This window comes from Pipra filicauda, unplaced genomic scaffold, assembly GCF_003945595.2.
Source record: "Pipra filicauda isolate LSUMZ 115617 unplaced genomic scaffold, ASM394559v2 scaffold635_size200075_pilon, whole genome shotgun sequence".
In the NCBI taxonomy this organism is placed as follows: Eukaryota; Metazoa; Chordata; class Aves; order Passeriformes; family Pipridae; genus Pipra; species Pipra filicauda.
Window position 1 is genome coordinate 165,975 of NW_024104793.1, and position 19,967 is coordinate 185,941.

General features: G+C 47.9%; 1 protein-coding gene across 3 annotated transcripts in view; it reads right to left on the reverse strand.

Annotated features, from left to right (window-relative positions):
• SLC4A11 (solute carrier family 4 member 11) overlaps positions 1-19,967 on the reverse strand; it is a 92,834-nt gene that overhangs the window by 59,861 nt on the left and 13,006 nt on the right. The window contains exon 3 of one of the 3 annotated variants that reach the window (XM_039388339.1): positions 10,418-10,570. In XM_039388339.1, the coding sequence (XP_039244273.1) occupies positions 10,418-10,570 (153 nt within the window). Of the gene's footprint in view, positions 1-10,417; positions 10,807-19,967 lie in introns of those variants that run through there. The other 2 variants (XM_027712687.2, XM_027712688.2) reach the window with 2 other exon arrangements.

The window sequence follows — 19,967 nt, forward strand, 5'->3', positions numbered from 1 at the left end:
CACTTCCAAGGGAGGGGGCTGAGGGATCACACTCACTCCAAGACGAGCACATTAACGTCCTGTCAACTCATCACGCTGCCTCCATAAATCTAAGGGTAAAGAAACAGCCCTTGGGAAAGAAAACTGCTCTTTACAGACTATAAATGTCACTTAATACGCAGCCGAGATCCAGGGATGGGGGAAACCCGGGAAATTCTTCCCGGTTCCAACTTCCAAGCGCCAACACTAACGTTTTCTTAGAGTATCCATGGAGCATTTTTTGGGGGTATAAGCCACAGAACCAAACGAAACCCAGTTGTATTTGCCACGAGCCCATTCCGAACTCTTTGCCTCCAAAGCAGCTTCTCTGTAGCATCACTTGTACCACAGGCACTGCCCGTGCAAACGATCATGGAATTGTTTGTGTTGGAAGGGACCTTAAAGACCATCTCGTTGACCTTCCACTGGACCAGGTTGCTCCAATCCCCATCCAACCTGGCCTTGAACTCTTCCAGCCTGGTATCCTTCTTAAATTCTCATTTTCACACTCTCCAAAAAATCCCTGAGACTGAGCTGCTACCAAAATTACTCATGAAACACATGAACAGTTTTAATTCAAATGAGCAGCAGAGGCAGCATGGAAAAATCCCACTGAAGACCAAAACTTTTCCAGAGGTCAAGCTGTGGAAAAGTACAGAGATATAACACAATTACAACTCTTCAGATGACACTTTTGCTTCCTTTCCAGACTTGGACTTCCAAATCCTGTAAGAACTGCTGCAATCCCATGTCACAGACTGACCACATGCCTTCAAGCCCAGCCCAGCTACTCCACAAAAATTAAGCTGAGGATGCAACTCCCATGAAAACACCAGAACTCCAAAAAAAAAAAAAAAAAAGCAATTATTTTTTGCACACAAAAAGTTGCTTTAACCAAAATCCTCCTTGATCAAACAGAAATTCAAGCCTGATGGGGTTAAAAGGCCCAACTCAAAACCAGGAACAGAGCTGACCACAGCAGAAAAGAAAAAGGATTGCCTTCATCTCGCCCTAAACAAACTAGGATGGTTCAGGGGCTTTGGTTACATCACCCAACTTCTCCCAAAGTTCACTTGGATGCTGTACATGTGATTAAAAGCATCCCTTAACTAGATAAGTCTGCTGGTGCAACAGTCCCAGTTATTACTGCCTTTTGACACGTCTTTTTGGAAAACACAAGCTGTTTCATCTAAAAAAGTGCAATTCATTATTAAAAAGCAAGCACCCAAATAAACCAGAAACATCAAGCCTTTTCCCCAGGCTCTTACATTTGTAGTTCTCCAACGCTCACTTACTCAACTTGCAGCCTAATTACGAAGGCACAAGTATGCAGGGAGATTTGGGGGCCATAAATATTCATCGAGGAGAAAACATGTTTTGGTTTATCTGCTTTTGCAAAGAAATAGTTCTGGAGAGACAAGAAACCACCCACAACCCCAAACAACGGCAAGCACATGGTAAAGCAAGGTCTGCAGCCCGTCCTCGTTGGATGTATGGAAGTGCTGCAGAAATTCATGTTGTCCTTTTATCAGGCAGCTCCTGGTTCCTCTTATCAGCTTCAAGGTGTATTTACAAGGATTGTAAATCAATCTTTGCTGACAGCTCTCTCAGGTGCTCGGCCGGAATGAGCACCAAGCGCTGCCTTATCGACACGAGCCAAAACATCTAATTACATCTGTTGGACCAGGAACTTTCCAACTTCTCAAAAAAAAGCTGCTCTGGGTAGGGAAGTGACACTTTGGAAGGCCCAGAGCCTCATCCATCATTCATCCAAGCGACACTTCGGCTCAGATTTAATCCAGGATGAGAGATGGATGGATATGACCATCCCAGTTCTGGGCTGGTATCAAAAATGGTCACTGGAGTGCTGAAATAGCACTCAGGGATAGCAGCAAATCCACTGGAACGTGAAAAACGGGGGGGGGAATGCACAGAGACTTCTCAAGTGCTCTTCTGCCTTGCTTATATTAAATATCCATTTATTTACTGCAGGGCAATGTGGGATCAACACCCCCGTGAGGTTGCCCAAGTCATATTCATCGAGAGACAGCTTGGCCAAAGCTCAAGACCAACCACCATCACCTTTCCACCCATTTTCTCCTCCTCTGGCACTATCACTAAGGGGGGTGAAAAGATTCCACACCCTTGACCCTTGCACCTCCCCAGAGAAGCCCTTCATGGAGACAAAATGGATACAGAAAACTAGGGATTCACCCTAGAATTTACCCATCAACCACAGCAGTTATGTCTCACTGACAGGAGTGATAAGTAGGTTTCACACCTGGATGTCAGGATTAAACATATTTAAATAGAAACAGGAGCTCAGGGCCACGTAAAATCTTCTCTTCTATTTTTGTGGCCCTCCTTGCTCGACAAAAACAGGCTGCAAAAGCCTATTTTAGGCAAGCAAGCGAGCGAGCCACGGGCATTGTCCTCTGTCCTCACACACAGTTAAAGCAGAGCTGCCAGGGGTGGCCGACCTTATCTGTTGGGCTCCGCTCCAGGTCCTGCCCAGGGGAAAACCAAAAAGTCATCTCCGACATCCCCTGGCAGCCACATCAAGGCGACGCATATCCCGAATTTCTGGGAGGCGTGCACACAGGCACGCAGCACTGGCCCAAACTTCTAGGATGCAGGCACGCAGCACTATCCCCAACTCCTGGGATGCAGGCACGCAGCACTGTCCTCAGTTCCTAGGATGCAGGCATGCACAGCACTATCTCCAACTCCCAGGATGCAGGCACACAGCACTCTCCCCAGTTCCTAGGATGCAGGCACACAGCACTATCCCCAATTCCTAGGATGCAGGCACACAGCACTATCCCCAGCTCCCAGGATACAGGCACACAGCACTATCCCCAATTCCTAGGATGCAGGCACGCAGCACTATCCCCAACTCCCAGGATGCAGCCACACAGCACGTTCCTAGGATACACACAGCACTGGATGCAGGCACGCAGCACTATCCCCAACTCCCAGGATGCAGGCACGCAGCACCACTGAGCATACAAGTGACTCCCTAGGAGGCCACTTCACTTTGGACAACCCCAAGGAACTGCCAACACCAGACTCTTCCCGTGGCCCCACGCTGGCACATCCAGGGTGCTGTGGAGGCCCCCTGGGTTTTTATTTCCCTCCGTTTTCAGAACAGGACCCATCCAACTTCAACATGGATGAGGAGATTTAATACTCAGAAGTTTATTTGCTGTTCTCCAGGGCAGTTTCATCCCAGCTGCCCTAATGACATCCCTGAGAAACAAAATCCCCTCTCCTTGCTTCCCTCTCTGCCCCCTGCTTAGCTAATGACACGTGCCCTGCAAAGACAGCCCTGAAAACAACCCCTGAAAAGTCAGATACCAAAGGTTAAGGCTTTTTACCTCCTGCCTTAGAGATTTCCTTTCACTTGGGATCCCCTTTCCCTCATACAGGTCCCCAGTGCTGCCCTTAACACCTGAGAAGACCCAAAAGCCTTTGGAGCGAAGCCACCACTGGAAGCCTGCAGCATCTTAGGACAATATTTTCCTTTGAGATAAAAGGAGTGGAAATTGGAGAGCAGGAACTTTTTTGGCTGTGCACATTTCTTTAGATCTACATACACTCCCCAGTGCATTTGCATGTTTTATATATATATATGTATATATATATATGGCACAGTAAAATAAATCAGAGCAGAATACTATATGAGCATTCCATGATTTTCTCTGAAAAATATCAAGGATCTGGTGTAGGTAAAAGTATTTAAAGTTTGGGGGGGGGGGGCTTATCATTAAAGAAAAGCTATTTTATCTTTGGTTTTTTATCAGGGGCCTGTGCAAATCCAAGCCTCGACCGCTTGTGTTGAACCACACTGCGAGCAGCAAAAACTGTTCTGCTTTTAGAACCTGCCTTCAAAACATATAAATAAAACCACATCAGCACATGGCATGACAGGAGCTTGTTAGGAGCAGAGGAGATACCTCAAACTCATCACTGGTAGTGAAGGATTGCACAAGCAACATCTCAAAGGGATTCTTTGCTTTGCTGTCCTGTCATAGCTGTGCCAAGTCTGGGCTAATCCCCACCAGATTTCAGTAATTTTGGTTAAATACTGTTAGATAAATAATTGTGCCTTAATTACCTCACATTCCCATGACAGGGTGATGGGTTGAGCTGCAGCAGAAAGCCTGAAGTCAGTGGGTTCATCCCTCAAACCGACACCCAGGTTAAAGGCAGGTGGGAATAAACAAGCAGCTGCAGGACTGTGGAGCAGCAACAACACCTGGGCAGGTGAAGGGCCAGTCCCTCACACTTCCCTGTGGAGGAACTGGAAAGAGAGGGGACTCCAGGGAATGACTAGGGCTCTTGTACAGAGCCAGGGGAAGAAGAGGGACAGGCACTGATCTCTCCTTTGTGGGGCCAAGTGACAGGACCCAGGGAATGGCCTGAAGTTGTGTCAGGGGAGGTTTAGGTGGATCTCAGGGAAAGGTGCTTCCCTCAGAGGGTGGTTGGGAACTGAACAGGCTCCCCAGGGCAGTGGGCACAGCACCAAGGCTGCCAGAGCTCCAGGAGGGTTTGAATGATCCTCTGGGGTACAGGGTGTAACTCTTGGGGATGGGCCTGTGCAGAGCTAAGGGTTGGACTGGATGATCCTTGTGGGTCCCTTCCAACTCTGCATATTCTGGGATTCTGGGAAGGTAAGACTGCCAAGCACGGTGCCACCTGTGGCACCTACACACTACAAAAGCAAAATGTTTTATGAAAAAAACCCGCAGTGGGTTTTGTCACTAAATTTAGGGGGGAAAAGGTGCCTTTTCCATGCCAATTAGAAGGACAGGGCACTCCAAATCCCACGGAGAGCTGCTCTGAACAGCAAGGTGAAGTGCACACAAGGGACAGCGCTGCCTCCGTGCAGCACCACCCCAACCCCCCCCCACACACACCTCCCTCGGCTTCCTAAGCAGCGCTTTGAAAACACCCTCCTCAGGAAACTCGGAGGGAGGCCGTCCCTCCCCCGCCACACAATCGGTATATCCACTTTCCATTAGAGTATAGGAAGCTTTCGGGAGCCCAACATCCCAGTCTGACATCAAACTGCTAAAACAGGAGTTATCAGATGGAACGCGTGGGTCAGCATTGTGCCTCGGGACATAAAAAGGACCTTGGTATTAATGTGAGGAAATGTGACTATTGTGTGCAGAGTGATACCCATTCAGGTCCAGACCACTTGTCTCGGGACGCTACTCTCCCTGGAATATCCTTGGCGCCAGCATCCAGCTTTTCTCCTCGTCCCCTTAAAAGAAAAAAAAGTCATCTGGGCAGGGGCTGGGCCGGGGCTTGGATGCCGTGTTTTTTTTCGGGAGCAGCAGCAGCGCCGGGCGTGCACGTGTGTGCCTTTGGAGCAGATTACAGGAAACTGGTGATTCTCTGTATCTAGGGATGATCAATTGTGCACAGGGTGGAACAGGCTTTAATTTCTCCTGAAGCATAAATTGTGTTCCGTTCCTTCCCCCCCTCCGCACACACACCCCGACAAAGCCACATCCTGCTTCCCAATTGGCTTTTCCCTGCCTTATTCTCCCCAAAAACTGCTTCAGGCACCTCTAAACCCACCAGTCTGAGCACCAGCCGTAAGTGGGAAAAGTTGAGCAGCTGCAGCTCCACAAATCCTTGATAAATTGTGCTTGAGTTGAGGGGGAAAAAAAAATCCTGTGCAAACCCCTCTGCTGCAATTTGGGGAAGGAGAAGATGAATTGTTTTAGAGCCCCAACCTGCAAAAACAAAGTCGCAATGATGAAAATACATGCCTGGTTGATTTAAGGGAGCTGCCAAGAAGGTAAGGACGCTTGACTGATGGCAAGGATGTGTCCCCACACACTTCCCAGGCTCACTTGCATCACCTGCCCACAGATTTAAGGTTCAGCCTAAATCAAACTGCTGTATTTATTTGCAGAGATTCAATTCCAGGTGTGCTGCAGATAAAGCAGCAAGTGGTTGAATCCCCTAGTTTCTGTTATCTCAACAAGGAACGTAGGTGTGTAGACCTGTAGCCAGGCTCCCAAGGGATTTATGGAAAAATCCATATATAAAACACACCAAAAAAAACCCAAAATGCCCTCTGGATGTGAGTTTGACTAAGACTGAAGTGTTACTGCACTTCTAGCTGGGTGAGAGAATAGGAAATGCATGGGCCTGCAAGCCACCAGACAGCAAATCCGGGAGCTGTGCAATAAGCAGATCCATGGATCTGGAGAGGGAAGAAGTTCTTCCCCACTGCACACCACTCTCACTGATGCTCTTCATCATCTCTGGAATAAATTACCAGGGAACAAAGCATCAAGTTTTCCACCTGCAGCACAGGAAAGGTAACAGCCCTGCTCCTGTTGTGTTCAGCCAGGAAAGATAAGGCTCCAGGGAGACCTTGGGGCCCCTTCCAGTGCCTAAGGGGCTCCAAGAGAGCTGGAGAGGGACTTTGGACAAGGGATGGAGTGACAGGACAAGTAGGGATGCCTTCAAATCAAAAGAGGATTGATAGAGATTAGATCTGAGGAAGTTCTTTTACAATGAGGGTGGTGAGATCCTGGCACAGGTTGCCCACAGAAGCTGTGGTTGCCTCATCCCTGGAAGTGTCTAAGGCCAGGTTGGACGGGGCTTGGAGCAACCTGGGCTACTGGAAGACATTCCTGCTCACTGCAGAGGGGTTGGACTACATGACCTTTAAAAGGTCCCTTCCCATCCAAACCATTCTGTGATTTTACTTGCACACATTTACTGTGACTTCAGAACAAGTCACAGCCTAAAAACCATCCTGATCTTCCTCCAAAAAATGCAGATCCCAGGTCCAAAAGCCTCCAACTTCAGATAAAGCCCTACATTCACGTTAGACCTGCTAACATTTGCTGAAAACAAATCTTACCACCAAAGCCTAAGTTGTAAGGATGAAAAGCAGAACAGAATAATAACAATAAAAAAGCCTTTTTTCAGGTACCAAAAGGAAGCACTAAAACACCCAGGAGAAGGGACCCAAAAGTCACTACTGGGCAGCATTTTAGTGCTTTGACATCTGCACTGGTTTGGGCTCAATATTCTATGCCAGGGCAGCCAGTATTAACTAAAAGTGAGACAGGCCATACCTTAAACCCCAGATTTCTTCAAGCCATCCTTTTCCATACACATCCGTGTGCACAGCCCAGCATTTCATGCCAATGGTTAATTGTTGGAGTTTTACGAGGCTGTGCCATGTTTTGTTGGCTCAAACCTTAATCCCACACAGGGATCTTTTTAAAACAGAATTACAGTGAAGTGCATCCAATTATGCTCGTGGAGAGCTGCACATACATCACACAGAGACCAACAGGATGATGCAGAGCTGTCACTGCATCTGTAATTCCACTTAGTTGCCTGCCAGCACCTGGAACCTGGGGTCCAGCTCATCCCCAGATGGGAATTTTGGATGTTTTAGCCCCATACAAAGGTGGGCAGCAACCTCACAGCAGCTCACCCGAAAAAGTCTCCAGCAGGAGAGAATCTGGACACCATGTTCAGCCAAGAGACCAATCTGTGACGACCAGAACATGTTCTGAGGCTCACAGACATCACAGCAGGGCTGTTTATCTTGTTCCAAGTCACCTCAGAGGTTTTTCCTGCTAGAAATTAGGCAAGTGTATTTTCTCATCATTTGGGTTGGAAGGGACCTTCAAGATCATCCAGTTCCAACCCCCTGCCACTGGCAGGGACACCTTCCACTAGCCCAGGTTGCTCCAAGCCCCGTCCAACCTGGCCTTGGACACTTCCAGGGATCCAGGGGCAGCCACAGCTTCTCTGGGCAACCTGGGACAGGGCCTCCCCACCCTCACAGGGAAGAATTTCTTCCTAATATCCCTCATTTTATGCAGCAAAGTGCACCTGACACCAGGGAGCAACCGGACCCAGGCAGTCCTGGAGAACCCTTTTAGTGCAAGATGGCCCTTGGTCAGTCCCTCTTGACCCCAGCAGTGCTGCCAAGAGAGCACAGTTAATCCCTCTGGCAAAAGGAATCATTTCAGCCCAACAAAGGTCTCACCCAGCCTGGGGAAAGCAAGAAAATAAGATTAGGATGCAGAGATGTCATTCCCACACTTGGTTTTCCTCTGTATTCACAGAGCACCAGAGGATCTTGTATGATCCTGGTGCACTGGGCTCCCTTGGGGTTGGGAATGAGGTGTTTGGGACATTTGACATTGCCTAGAGAACCCCTGCTTTTTTCCCCCCACATCAGCTTCTCTTGCTGGAGACAATTCCTGCAAGTGCTCAACTGCAGTTTTGTACTAGGAAATCAAAGCTTGAGCACCAAAAAAAACCCAAAACACCCCACAAAAAACCCCCTACAAACAAATAAAAACAAACATCACCCCCCAAACCCCTAAAAACAAACAAAAAAACACACCAAAAACCCAAACTCTAAAACCAAACAAACACCAAACAACAAAAAATACAAAAACCCAAAACAAAGACACCCCCCCCCAAAAAAACCCCCACCCAAACAAATTCCCAAAACACCACCACAAAACTTCCAAAGAGTGGCAGGAATGAAAGGGAATTTCTGAAGAGTTGCCTTGCAGAGTGGACCAGGGAACAGCTCAGTCCCAGACATACCTTGGCCACAGCATAATTAAACCTCATTTTGGGATTAGGGTATTCTTTTTTCAGCAGTTCAGGCTCTTTTTCTTAGGAGAGGTTAAGGGGTTCATCTCAGCCACCTTCAAGCACCCAAGGAGTCAGCCCTCCAGGAGGATCAGCCATGCCCTCTGCAGCCACAGATATGGGTTTTATGGATAAAACCCACCCTGGAAGATGCTTCTGAGAAAGAGCTGATAGCCCAGATGACTCCAACAGCTGGAGTCTGAGCAATCCTATGCCTGATAGAGAAAAACTTGGATTTTGGCTCCCTGGACCACTTTGATTTTGCCATGGGGGAAAAAAAAATAAAAATCTCCCTTCACACCTGCCCTTAAAGTCTGGACTTTTCTTCAGCCTAAAGCCCATTTTTCAAACCTCCATCCTTGAATTTGAAATGTGACCCAGCACATCAGAAGTCCAGTTTTCCTTAAAAATCCTGAACATCTCAGCTAAAAAAAAAAAAAGATACAACTAATACCACCATCACAAACATCATTGCTTCAGGGAAATAAGGAAGCCTTTTTTGTTCTGTTTTGAATTGAAGGGAAAACACTTATAAAAAGCCCAGGAGGACACACAAGGAAAGGGAACTTCAGATGCAGAAGAATCCACAGCACTTGCATTCCTCATCCCCAAACAATGCACCCCACGGCATTAAGCCCAGACTTGTCATAGCAAAGCACAGTTCCCTTAAATCTTTCAATTAAGATGGCATTTGTAAAATTGCAGGCTTGGAAATTGCTAGATATTATTCCTAAATTAAAGTCATTGCTCAGAGTCAAAAAGCAGAACTTTGATTATCTTGAACAGGGGTCCAGGCCATAAATGTTCTGCATCACCATTCCCAATAATTGCTCCCTGCAGATCGACTGGGATTTGCATGTAATCTAAAAATAACTTAGAACAAACTTAAAGGACTCTCCGATACTGTGACACCAAGGATAATCCAGAGCCTGTGCATTTAATCCCCAAAATAGTCAGTGCCCATACAGGCAGGCTCCAGGATGCCTCCAGCTCCTGGGGACAAAGTGCAGGCTGCTGCCATGTCCAAGAGCTGCTTTTCCTCAGCATATCCCATGAAAGCCAGTTTTGCCAGCCCTCATCCCGCCCCATTTAGCACATTCAGTACAGAGGATATTAAAACAATGTCCCAGAGGCAAAAATTCGTGGCCTGGTTGGACGGAGCCCGGAGCAACCTGGTCTAGTGAAAAGTGCCCAAGCACAGATCCCACCAAAGCACATTTGGGTGGAATTTGGCCCTTGGGCCCTCACCTGGAACAGGCAGCTTGTATTCACAAACAGAGCATACACACAACCCCGCTTCTCAATACTGTGGGCTGTGAGGGCCTGACCCCCATCAGAGGTGTCCAACAGGCTGATTTTTTCCTCATTTTTACTCTCTGCCTCCACACACAGCAGGTACAGGGATTGCTTGCCCCCAGCCAGGATGATTAACCCCAAAGAGGCACGCGTCTCCAACTCCAGAAGTCCCTCTACACTCTTTCATTTTACAATGAGGGTGGTAAAACACCGGAGCAGTTGCCCAGAAAAGCTGTGGCTGCCTCGTCCCTGGAAATCTTCAAAGGCCTGGATGGACAGGGCTTGGAGTAACCTTGTCTAGCGGAAGCCCTGCCCTCAGCAGGGGGTGGAACGAGACGGCCTTTAAGTTCCCTCCCCACCCAAAGCACCACGATTCCATAAAATTTCACCGACAACCACATCCCACGGCCCCAGCTGTGTTTTTTGGAAGGTGGTTGTCACTCACCAGTGGCCCGGGGAGCTCCCTCGAGGTTGACGTTGACAAAGAAGCGGATGCTGTCGGCGGAGACGATGGTGGAGTTCACGGTGTCGTAGAGCTCCTCGCTGGCCGTCTCCTCCTTCGCCTCGGGGCCATCGTCGGTGTGGCACTTGAGGTACCCTGAGGGAGAGACAAAAAAGTGGCGAGGGGGTTTCAGGGTGTCCTGGGACCGCAGGGTGTCCTGGGACTCCAAGGTGTCCTGGGACTGCAGGGTGTCCTGGGGGTCCGGGGCGGGGGGAGAGCCATCGGCCATGGCTGTGGGGCCTCCGCAGCACCGGGGCCTCTGAGGGGCTTCTCCACCGCCCGCGGCCGGTGAGGGCTGGGAGGGTAAGGACAGGACTCCCGCGTGTTTGGGGCGAGATCACCGGCCCCACACACTGCCCAGCAGCAAACCCAGCGACAGCACCGTGCTCCTCTCAGGTTAAAAAAAAAAAAAAATACAGGGTGAAAACCGACTGGAAACCATAAAAACACCGAGCCCGCGGCAAGAGCTGCGTCACGGCCCACCCCAAACCCAGCGCCTTCGCCGGCCACCTTGCGAAGCCAGCGCCCTTCGTTGACAATCCAGCAATTTGAAACTACGGGGCAAAAATTAAGAAGTTAAAAATTAAAAGATATCAGGAGACACCTGATATTGAGAGAGACCCACAGGTCCCCACAGGGCAGAGGGAGCAGGTCACTGGAGGTGGCAGCACCCAGAAAGCGAGACAAGTTTCTTAATTACAGCAGACAACTCCTTAGCCTTTAGCAAGGCTTTAATTAGAGTTTAACCTGGCCCCATCCAACAGAAAGCTGGTCTCTGCAACATCTCATTACCAAGCAGCTGGAGAGCTCTTGTAGCACACTCATGTATCATGTTTAATTAGCAGAATTAGGGACATTATAGAATGTCGATTTTTACATTACCAGGATTATTCAGCAGCTTCTCCTCATCTTCTGACAACTCTTTTATGCCTAATTTGAAGCAGGAGGGATATATTTCATTAGCTGGCTTTAGGCACTACACTGGAATGAAAAGGGGGAGCTTCAAGGCGGAGGCTTGAATGGAAACTAAAATATTGATGGCTTTTAAAGCCTCGTATAAGCAAATGTAGAGGCGGCAGCTGAAAGCAGCACACATGCTGTCTCTGAGGGATCCAGCCAACAGTTCTCCACCACAAAACCCAAACCAGGGGAGTGAGGCCACAAACAGGAACTCAGTGACACAGGACAGGGTCTGCAGCGCTTCCTGCCACGAGCTGATGGAGCTCAGAGGGTGCAAGGGGCTTCAAACCTTTAGGTGACTTCCAAACTACTTATCCAAGGCATGGGAAACCTGACAAACTCCCTCAGATTAATCCCTCTCTCCTTCCCCTGCCTGCTTGACAGGAATAAATGTGAATTGGTCCTTTCAGAACTGCTCTGAAGGCTTCAAAAAGCATCCAAGGTGCTGCTGTTCCCATCCAGCAAAGCACACTCAGGATTCCATATTCCATCCTCTGCTGCTGGTGAAGCTCAGGCTGTTTGCAACTCTGTATGATGGAAACTTGTCCGAGAAAGGGAGGTGAGGAGAGTACAGGAAACACCTGAACCCAGGTTTGACGGCACTGTGGGCACCACCAGGTATGAAACACTGCCAGGACATATGGCAGGGTTGAGGGGCAGCCTGTGTCCTGAAGGGATGGGCAACAGCCAGAGAGGGTGACTGCTGGCACCAGAAGCATTACACAGTCCTGTGCAAGCATCTCAATCCCAAATTAAGTGCCGAACTTGAAGTCTGGTTCCTCTAAATGCAGGAGGGACACCATAATCTCTCCTCAAAGCTGAGGACCCACCACAGCTGACCTTCCTCCCAGTGCCAGTAGAGTTTGGGTAGCTCTACAAAGACACAACCAGCCTGAGGGAGGCTCAAATCCACGATCCTGGCTTTTCCAGCTCACCCAGATCCAGGATTGCAGCCTCAGGGAAGTTGTCACAAGAGGTTCTTCTCCATCCTTCCCCGACGGTGGGTCAGATGGGAGGTACCTGAGGGCAAGATGGTCTGAGCACCCATCTCTGAGAACAGAGGTGAGCTTTTCCTCACTGTCCTAATACAATCAGAGACACAGATGGGTAAACAGGGAAAACCCAGCAGGAAAAACTATTTATTCCCCTCATGAGCCCACTGAAACTAGTCTGATAAGAGTGGGGCAGCAGTGGCTCCTGAAAATGGAGAGGGCTGGAGACAGGAGAAGCAGCCCAGGAGCTGGAAGAAGGGCAAGGGTGGAGTAGGATCAGAGGGTTGGGCAGAGGTCAGCAAGGACTCTGGCAAGGGAAGCATCCTCTGTTCCTCCCTCTTTAGGGGAGGAAAGAGCAGAACAAAAGGCAGCCGAGCCTCACGTCCCTTGGGCAAGGGACGGACAAAACACTCAGCTTGCAAATAACCCCAAACCTGGGCTGGACAGGAACTGCACCCCTGGGCAGGTGTCTGCTTTGTCACTAAACCACCTCAGGGTTTCAAACCATTCCTGTTTGGGATCCTTCAGCCCATTAGTCTGCCAGGAGTTTTAACCCAGGAGCAGCTCACGCCTGTCAAAGGCAGGGTCACCTGGAGGTGAGACGGGCTCTGTGCGTGGCAGATGCACCTTCCCCCTGAGCAGAGCTCAGTTACTGCCTCCAGCCCTGGCAGCTGCTTCCCACCCCATTCCACAATGCTCCCTAAGTGCCACCCCCGCTGGCTGAAGGGCAGAGGATGCCACAAGGGACAGCTCTTCCTTCAGAAGTCTGATGGGTGTTCTGCAGAAGTTCAGAGCAGGATCTGATGGGGGTGTTGCAGAGTTTGTGTAAATATCAGTCACGTTTCCATATGGAACCACAGTCCCGGTAACATTTGACAGCCTGTTCTGTGAGAAGTTGCTTCAGTGAGGCAGAGGGCAGAGTTAAATACCTTTTCATTGCCATCAGACAGACTGGAGAGGAGTTTAAGACCTCCAGATTGGTGCCTCCCCATCTCCATCACTGCAGATTGCCACCTTCAGATGATGGCAGCATTTGCTGAAGTGGTACGAGCTACACAACAGGGCAACTCAGAGCTCTGAGCAGAGCAAGTGACACTTCAGCCCAAAACATGGTCTAAAAGCACTGGAGCAAAGAGGTTTGGCTGAGTAAGAGGCCAGAGCTGAGAACTGAGTTAAGGCTGGTTGAGATCAGTGCAGCCTCCTGCACCACGAAGAACATGTGGTCAGGACAATCCTGACCCTGTAGGACCCATCTCATGGCAAAGGGGAATGGAAAAGCATGGAAAGAGCCAGAGACCAAAGAGTGCAAGCACCATCCTTTGGTGCTGCAGGAACAAGCCCCACTCCTCACCCTCTGCAGCCAGAGGCAGCAGATACCTTTACTCTAAGTCTTCCTTTACCTCAGCTCAGCCTGTGCAACATGAAAATAAGCCATTCCCCCATTTTATGGAGGTGTTGGGAAGAAAAGAAAAAGAATAAATATGATTGCTCTAGCCATTCCCCTCCAAAGCATCACCCCTTCCCCTGCAACTCATGCCTGGCCCTGCTCTAATATCCCAATATCCATCCAAGGCCAGGTTGGATGGGGCTCTGAGCATCCTGGTCCAGTGGAAGGCGTCCCTGCCCAGACAGGGTTGAAAATAAATGATCTTTAAGGTCCCTTCCAACCCAAATCATTTTGTGATTCTAAGATTCCAACCACAGCTTCCTCTCTTTCCTCTCATTGCCTCCTCAAATCCACTTCCTCTCCAGGCTCCTGCTGCCATCAGCCCTCTCCCAGCTCTGACAAGGTGCCTGCCCTGCAGCTCTTTCACTTTTGAGCTGGGTTTTAAGAGCCCAGCAGTGACTTGAGCTGCAGCAGAGCTGGCATTGCCTCTCCCACAGCAGCTCTAGTGGCACCTGGCAGCTGCAACCTGGGGTAATAACAGCAGCAGAGCGGGAGTTTGCAGGAAGCAGAGCTTCAGCCACATCAGATATGTTCCCTAGAAAAGCTTAATTGCTCCGTGGGAGCAGCGCTCACAGCCCAGGGGCTGCAGATTTCTCCAAAAAAGCAAAGAAAACAAAAAAAAAAAATCTTAATCAGGCTCAATTTCCTGGGATAAAAGTAGCAATATTACTAAAAACATCACCTCACACCCCGGGTGAAGAGACTTATTCCAGCCACAGCCCCTGCACATCCTCTCATTGTGTCTCAGAGGTGACAAAGCCCATTGTGGTGTTTTAACCAACACCCCCAGGCAGGAGCCACTGACTCAAAGCAGTTTTTCTGGAAACACCTGATTTTCACCCTGGGCTTCCAAGGCAGTGCCCCCTCCAAGCCTGAAAAAATTATTCTCACTTATAGCACCTGTTGGCACAGCAGTGCCTATTCCCTCAGCCAAAAACCCAAGCCCCAGCTTCTGGAATCATGGAATAGCATCTCCTCTTCTTCACACAAGTGGTAGTTGCCCCCTCTTCCCAAGAAAGTCTCTTCAAAAAGCCAGGAAGCTAAAAGCTGCATTAAAAGAGTTTTTTTGAGCTGTGACTGGCACTCCAACACTCTCAGCTAGTCGTGTTAAAAGCCATTTCGGATTTCTGAAGTGAGTTTTTAGGCAGAGGAGGCAGCAAATTGTTTTGGAAGAACTATTTTTGCATCCATTTTCTCAGAAGAATTACAGGCCTAGTACAGAAGGACAATAAAATTAATAATAATAACATAAAACTTTTAAAAGTAAAGGAGCATCAACAGGGACATGGGTATCCCCAGTGCTCAGCTGTAACATGTTAAACTCAAGAGAGATTTAAGCCCTGTATCAACCTAAAAACTAGTCATGATAGTGGCATTAAGCTCAAAAAAAGTCAGTTCATCTAATTTTTCCATTCAAGGATTTTTCAACTTGCTCTGGCCAACAGCACACACTAATTCTCAAGCAGGGCATGAAGTTTTAATCAAGCTGAGCTGAAGTGATCAGCCTGAGCTTTAAGCCATCAGAGGGGGGGTTTGCTTTGTTCCCTGAGTGTTGCAGGTTCTCAGATTTGCTGCATCACTCGGAAAACACCCAAATCCCCAACTTTGGGTGCAAAAGGAAACAATTAATAATGAAGCCTCCACCTCCATTCTGACCTTTACACTCTGCACAGAAACACAGATTCCTGTTGCCTCCATAGGTTAGGTAACCTTAGAGTTAGTTAATATTAGCAGGGATAAAGCAATTGAAGGATTCAGGAGAGACTTGGAAGAACTTTAAGGGTTATCAGAACATCATTCTAGAAAAAAAAGGGGGTTAAACAGTACTCTACTCACACACGAACCAAAGCAAGTTTTTGGCCACACATCATATGCTGATTCCAGCACAATCATCATTTGCCCAAATAAGTCTCTATTATTTTTCAGATAAAATGAGAGCAATTGTATTGATAAACAGCATTTTTCAGGTAAATATTTGCCTAAATTTTACACATTCCTGCTGAGGTTCAACGTTTGGGGGCTACTTATCGCTTTGCATCACAAGAGTCGTGAAAAAATCCCTTCCTTCCTGACAAATTGCTCCACTTCACAGGCAAGAAGGACTGCAGGGCTGCAGCCACCCAGCAACACCCTCCCCAGGGCTGCTTCTCCAGTCACATCCCGCAAAGCTGTCTCCCTCCAAATTAAAAATTTAAGCCACGCTGATTAAATAAAGCAGTTCTGCATACAGCTGGATGCTCCCTAGAATTTTAAGCTCTCCCTTTGGTTCACAGCTCAGAGAGTCCCTTGGCAGAGCTCACTGGTTTTGTCCTAAGGAGATTTGCCCGTCGTGTGGCAGCCACGTGGACACGGGTGGTGCCAGCCCAGGAGACCACTGGGGGGGCTGGGGGTGTCCACAGACCTTGTTGCTGACAACTAATTGGGAAGGGCCCAGAGCTTATCCTGCTTTGTTTAGAAGAACTCCTTTATCAAGTTGCCCAGAGAAGCTGTGGCTGCCCCTGGATCCCTGGAAGTGTCCAAGGTTGGGTTGGATGGGGCTTGGAGCAACCTGGGCCAGTGGAAGGTGTCCCTGCCCATGGCAGGGGGTGGAATGAGATGAGCTTTGAGGGTCCTTCCAACTCAAGCCACACCAAATCATTTGGGGTGGCACAAGTAGATCACCTAGATAGGATTTAGAGGAGTGTCCTCCAATCCCAGCCCCTCCACGGGTCCCTGAAGGGGCAGAAGAGCCAGGGAAGTGTTGGGTGGTGGTTCCTGTCCCTTCATCAGTCACTGGGAGCCCATCAAAGATGGGTGTGCAGCCTTTTGGAGCAATGACCACCTACTGTGATAATGCCAATCCATTACCTAAACCCTCAGAGGGCTTCAAAAGCACAGATTCAACGCCACCCTCCTCATGTAAAGAAAAATAAGAATCCAAAGCAGAAGTAGAAAGCGTAGAGCAGGTGAGTCACCAGGACCAGACCTGTATCCTCCAACATCCCTCCACTCCTGGTTGACCATAACCTCACAACCCCACTTTGAATCAGTCTTTTGTCATGAAGAGCCAGAGGAGAACATCAAGTTTCCACTGCCACTTCAGTGATAATTCATAACAGAACTGAAAAGAACTGATCTGCTACAAAAAAAAAAAAGAAAAATAAAAATAAACAACACCCAGGCACTTTTGAATTAATTCCAGTATTGTATTTTGCAGCCAGATTTCTAGGAAATGTTGTGAATAATCCAAGTAATTCAGTGGAGTGTTTTTATTTTTTTTTGTTGTTGTTGTTTTTACAAAACACAGCAGCACGTGGAGTTTCAGCTCTGCAGCAGAACCCTCAGAAATCAGGAGGGTTCATTTTATTACAGGCCTCCTGATAGTTTTCAGAAATGAAAACCTGCAGGAGACCTGGGAGCCACCCCTCTTGGGCTCTCAGGTTGCAGCATCTCCTGCTGGAAAACTGGACATCTCGTGGGGGAAAACCCATTGCAAAAGGATTCATTTCACAAAGACATTGAGATTAATCTCCTAGTTAAGCAAACAATTCCAAGACAGATAAAGTCAAATATAAAAAAAAAAAAAAAAAAAAAAAAAAAAAGGAAAAAACCCCCACAGCACACATACCAGGCTGAACTGCAAACTGAAAAACAAAAACAAGCAGCTAAAATATATCCAAACATCCCAAGTCAGACTGGGGCCTTGGGGCCCTTCAACACAACTGCAATTTACTGTGCCAGCAAAACCAATTAATAAGTCAAAGGAGACCAAGCACTGAGGGATTTGCTCTGGAAGACAAAAAAAAAAAGGAAAAAAAAAAAAAAGATGCTGCAGGATTTGTTGAGCCAGCTCTAAAACAATGCTCCAGTTCAGAGATCCCCAGCATGATACTGGGACTCCTTCCTGTGGGTTTTGCAAGAGGAACTAGAAAACCTCTGGGTTTACATCTTATCAGGAAAAGTTCTCGGCTTAATTAAAAACCTCATCATATATTGGCTGAATTTAATCACTTACAGGCAATACCTGTGACTTTGGAGCTAATCCACCTGCAGCAGGCACTGGATATTCCTCCACCTCCACGGAGGGGGCAGGATTTTTGGCAGCCAAGATAAAACGTGGGGCTCGATCTGAGTTATTGTGAGCCCTGACTGCTGAGCTGCCTTTCATCAGGACTCCAGTTATCCTCAGGTTTGGATTGGGCCTCCACAGTCAGCTCATTGCTCCCTTAAATTTGCCAGGAAGAAAACTCATCTGTCAGAACGACCTTCGGGGAAAATTTAGGTGAGTTAAAAACCGCACATGGGGCGGGGACACCAATTATCACCAGGGCCTGCCAGCTTTGCTGGTGCAAGAGGCTTGTTCCACAGACCAAAAAAAAAAAAGAGTAAAACAGGGATTTTCCTCAGCAAGGTGACAGAGGACAGCTATAAAAACTGACAATGCACATGGGTTGAAAACAGACCGTGGCCAACAGCTCCCATCCCTCTCTCCATCAGAAACCTCCAGCTGGGCAGGAATAAATTTATTTCCTTATTTTTCCTCTTGATATTGCCTCTATAGAGCAAGCTACTAACCTGACTTTCCATCCCCACCACCCAGTTACATTGCGAGAATTTACTTTCTGCAAGGCACTAAAAGCCACAGAAGTGGCTCTCAGGCAAGTTTTTCCACTACCAGAGAAAAATCAGAGTATGCTGCAAATTGGAACTTGTAGCTGAAGGCACGGGCTCCTTTGAAAACTTCTTAACTGGCTAAAAGTTTGGGAAGTTCATCAAATAAGCTGGTACATGGCTGAGACCACAACAACCCTCTGAACTTCCCAAACACTCACGTATTAGTTCACTAGAAAATCCTTCCGGGTTTTTCCTCAGCTCCTGAGTAATCAACAGAGCTACAAATTATTAAAAACTTGAAGTTTTTACGAACAGCAAATATCCAGGAGGTTCTTATGAAGCTCTGCTATGGTGCTGCAGCCAAGATCCTCCTCACTGCAACACTTTAAACTAAAACTGAAGCCTCAGTTTTTATGTTTTAACAGTGCTGCAGCTGCTTTGAGAACACAAGAATAAAGACAAAAACAACAAAAAAAAAGTTACCTCTGGCAAAAGACAGACCCGGGCTCTGAACAGAGCCTCAGATATTCTCAGAAACAAAAACATCCTAATTACTAAGGATACAGAAAGCCATATGTATATGCAAGATCTCAGAAGGAGATAAGGGAAGAGCTCCACTCTGCACAGGGCAAGAGTATCAAAAGATGTTTCTCTACTGAGAAAGGGGGAAAAAAGCACCACAAAAAAAATAAAAAAGAATCAAACAAGATGTTAATTTTTCTTTGCCCTTCCCATCACAGAGCTCAGGGGACTGCTTTTTCTGTTTTAAAGGCGGGGCAAGAGCATCTCTTGGTGCCCACAGCAAACTGGAAGATCCCAACAAGTGGTGCCAAGAAGCAGCTTAAGGATTACAGAGCTAAACTTCAAAATGGCTCGTTTTAAAACTGTGTGGAAAGGTAACTTCTTTATCTGTGGTTTCCTCTGGCCCTGATGAAGTTTTGGGTAAGACTTAGGGAATCTGAGCATATGGAACTCAGGGAGCACCAAAGCAGTGGGAATATTCCCCCTCGGCACCCTGCGAGATGTGCTGCTCATCTGCTCCGAGCGAGCGGGAGCACAAACCCTCCGTCAAATCAGCACGAGGTGACTCATCACCCAACTGCAACTGAACCCTTGGAAAAGGTCAGTTTGTGATGAGGAACAAGAGCAGCAGCAGATCCGAGCGTGACATAACCAAGAAATCCGCTGTATTTCCAATGGCTGGTAACACAGCGCTCCGTGCTGCTTGTGGGATGAGCAGGAACTTGCAACATCCCCTCTTTCCCCTAAACCACCCAAGAACGGAACAGGAAAGCATCACACACATGGGCATGAAGCCCTCACTGGCAGCTCTGAGGTGCTGCCTCCTTAAGACAAAGGAGGAAGCTGAGTAATAACACAAACAGAGGGTAGAAATGCCAATTACCACGGCACCAAAAAAAAAAAAAAAAAGAGTTGAACAAGGGATGCCACAACTACAAACATGTGCTCTAAAAACATTCAGAGATCTGCTTTTGGATTG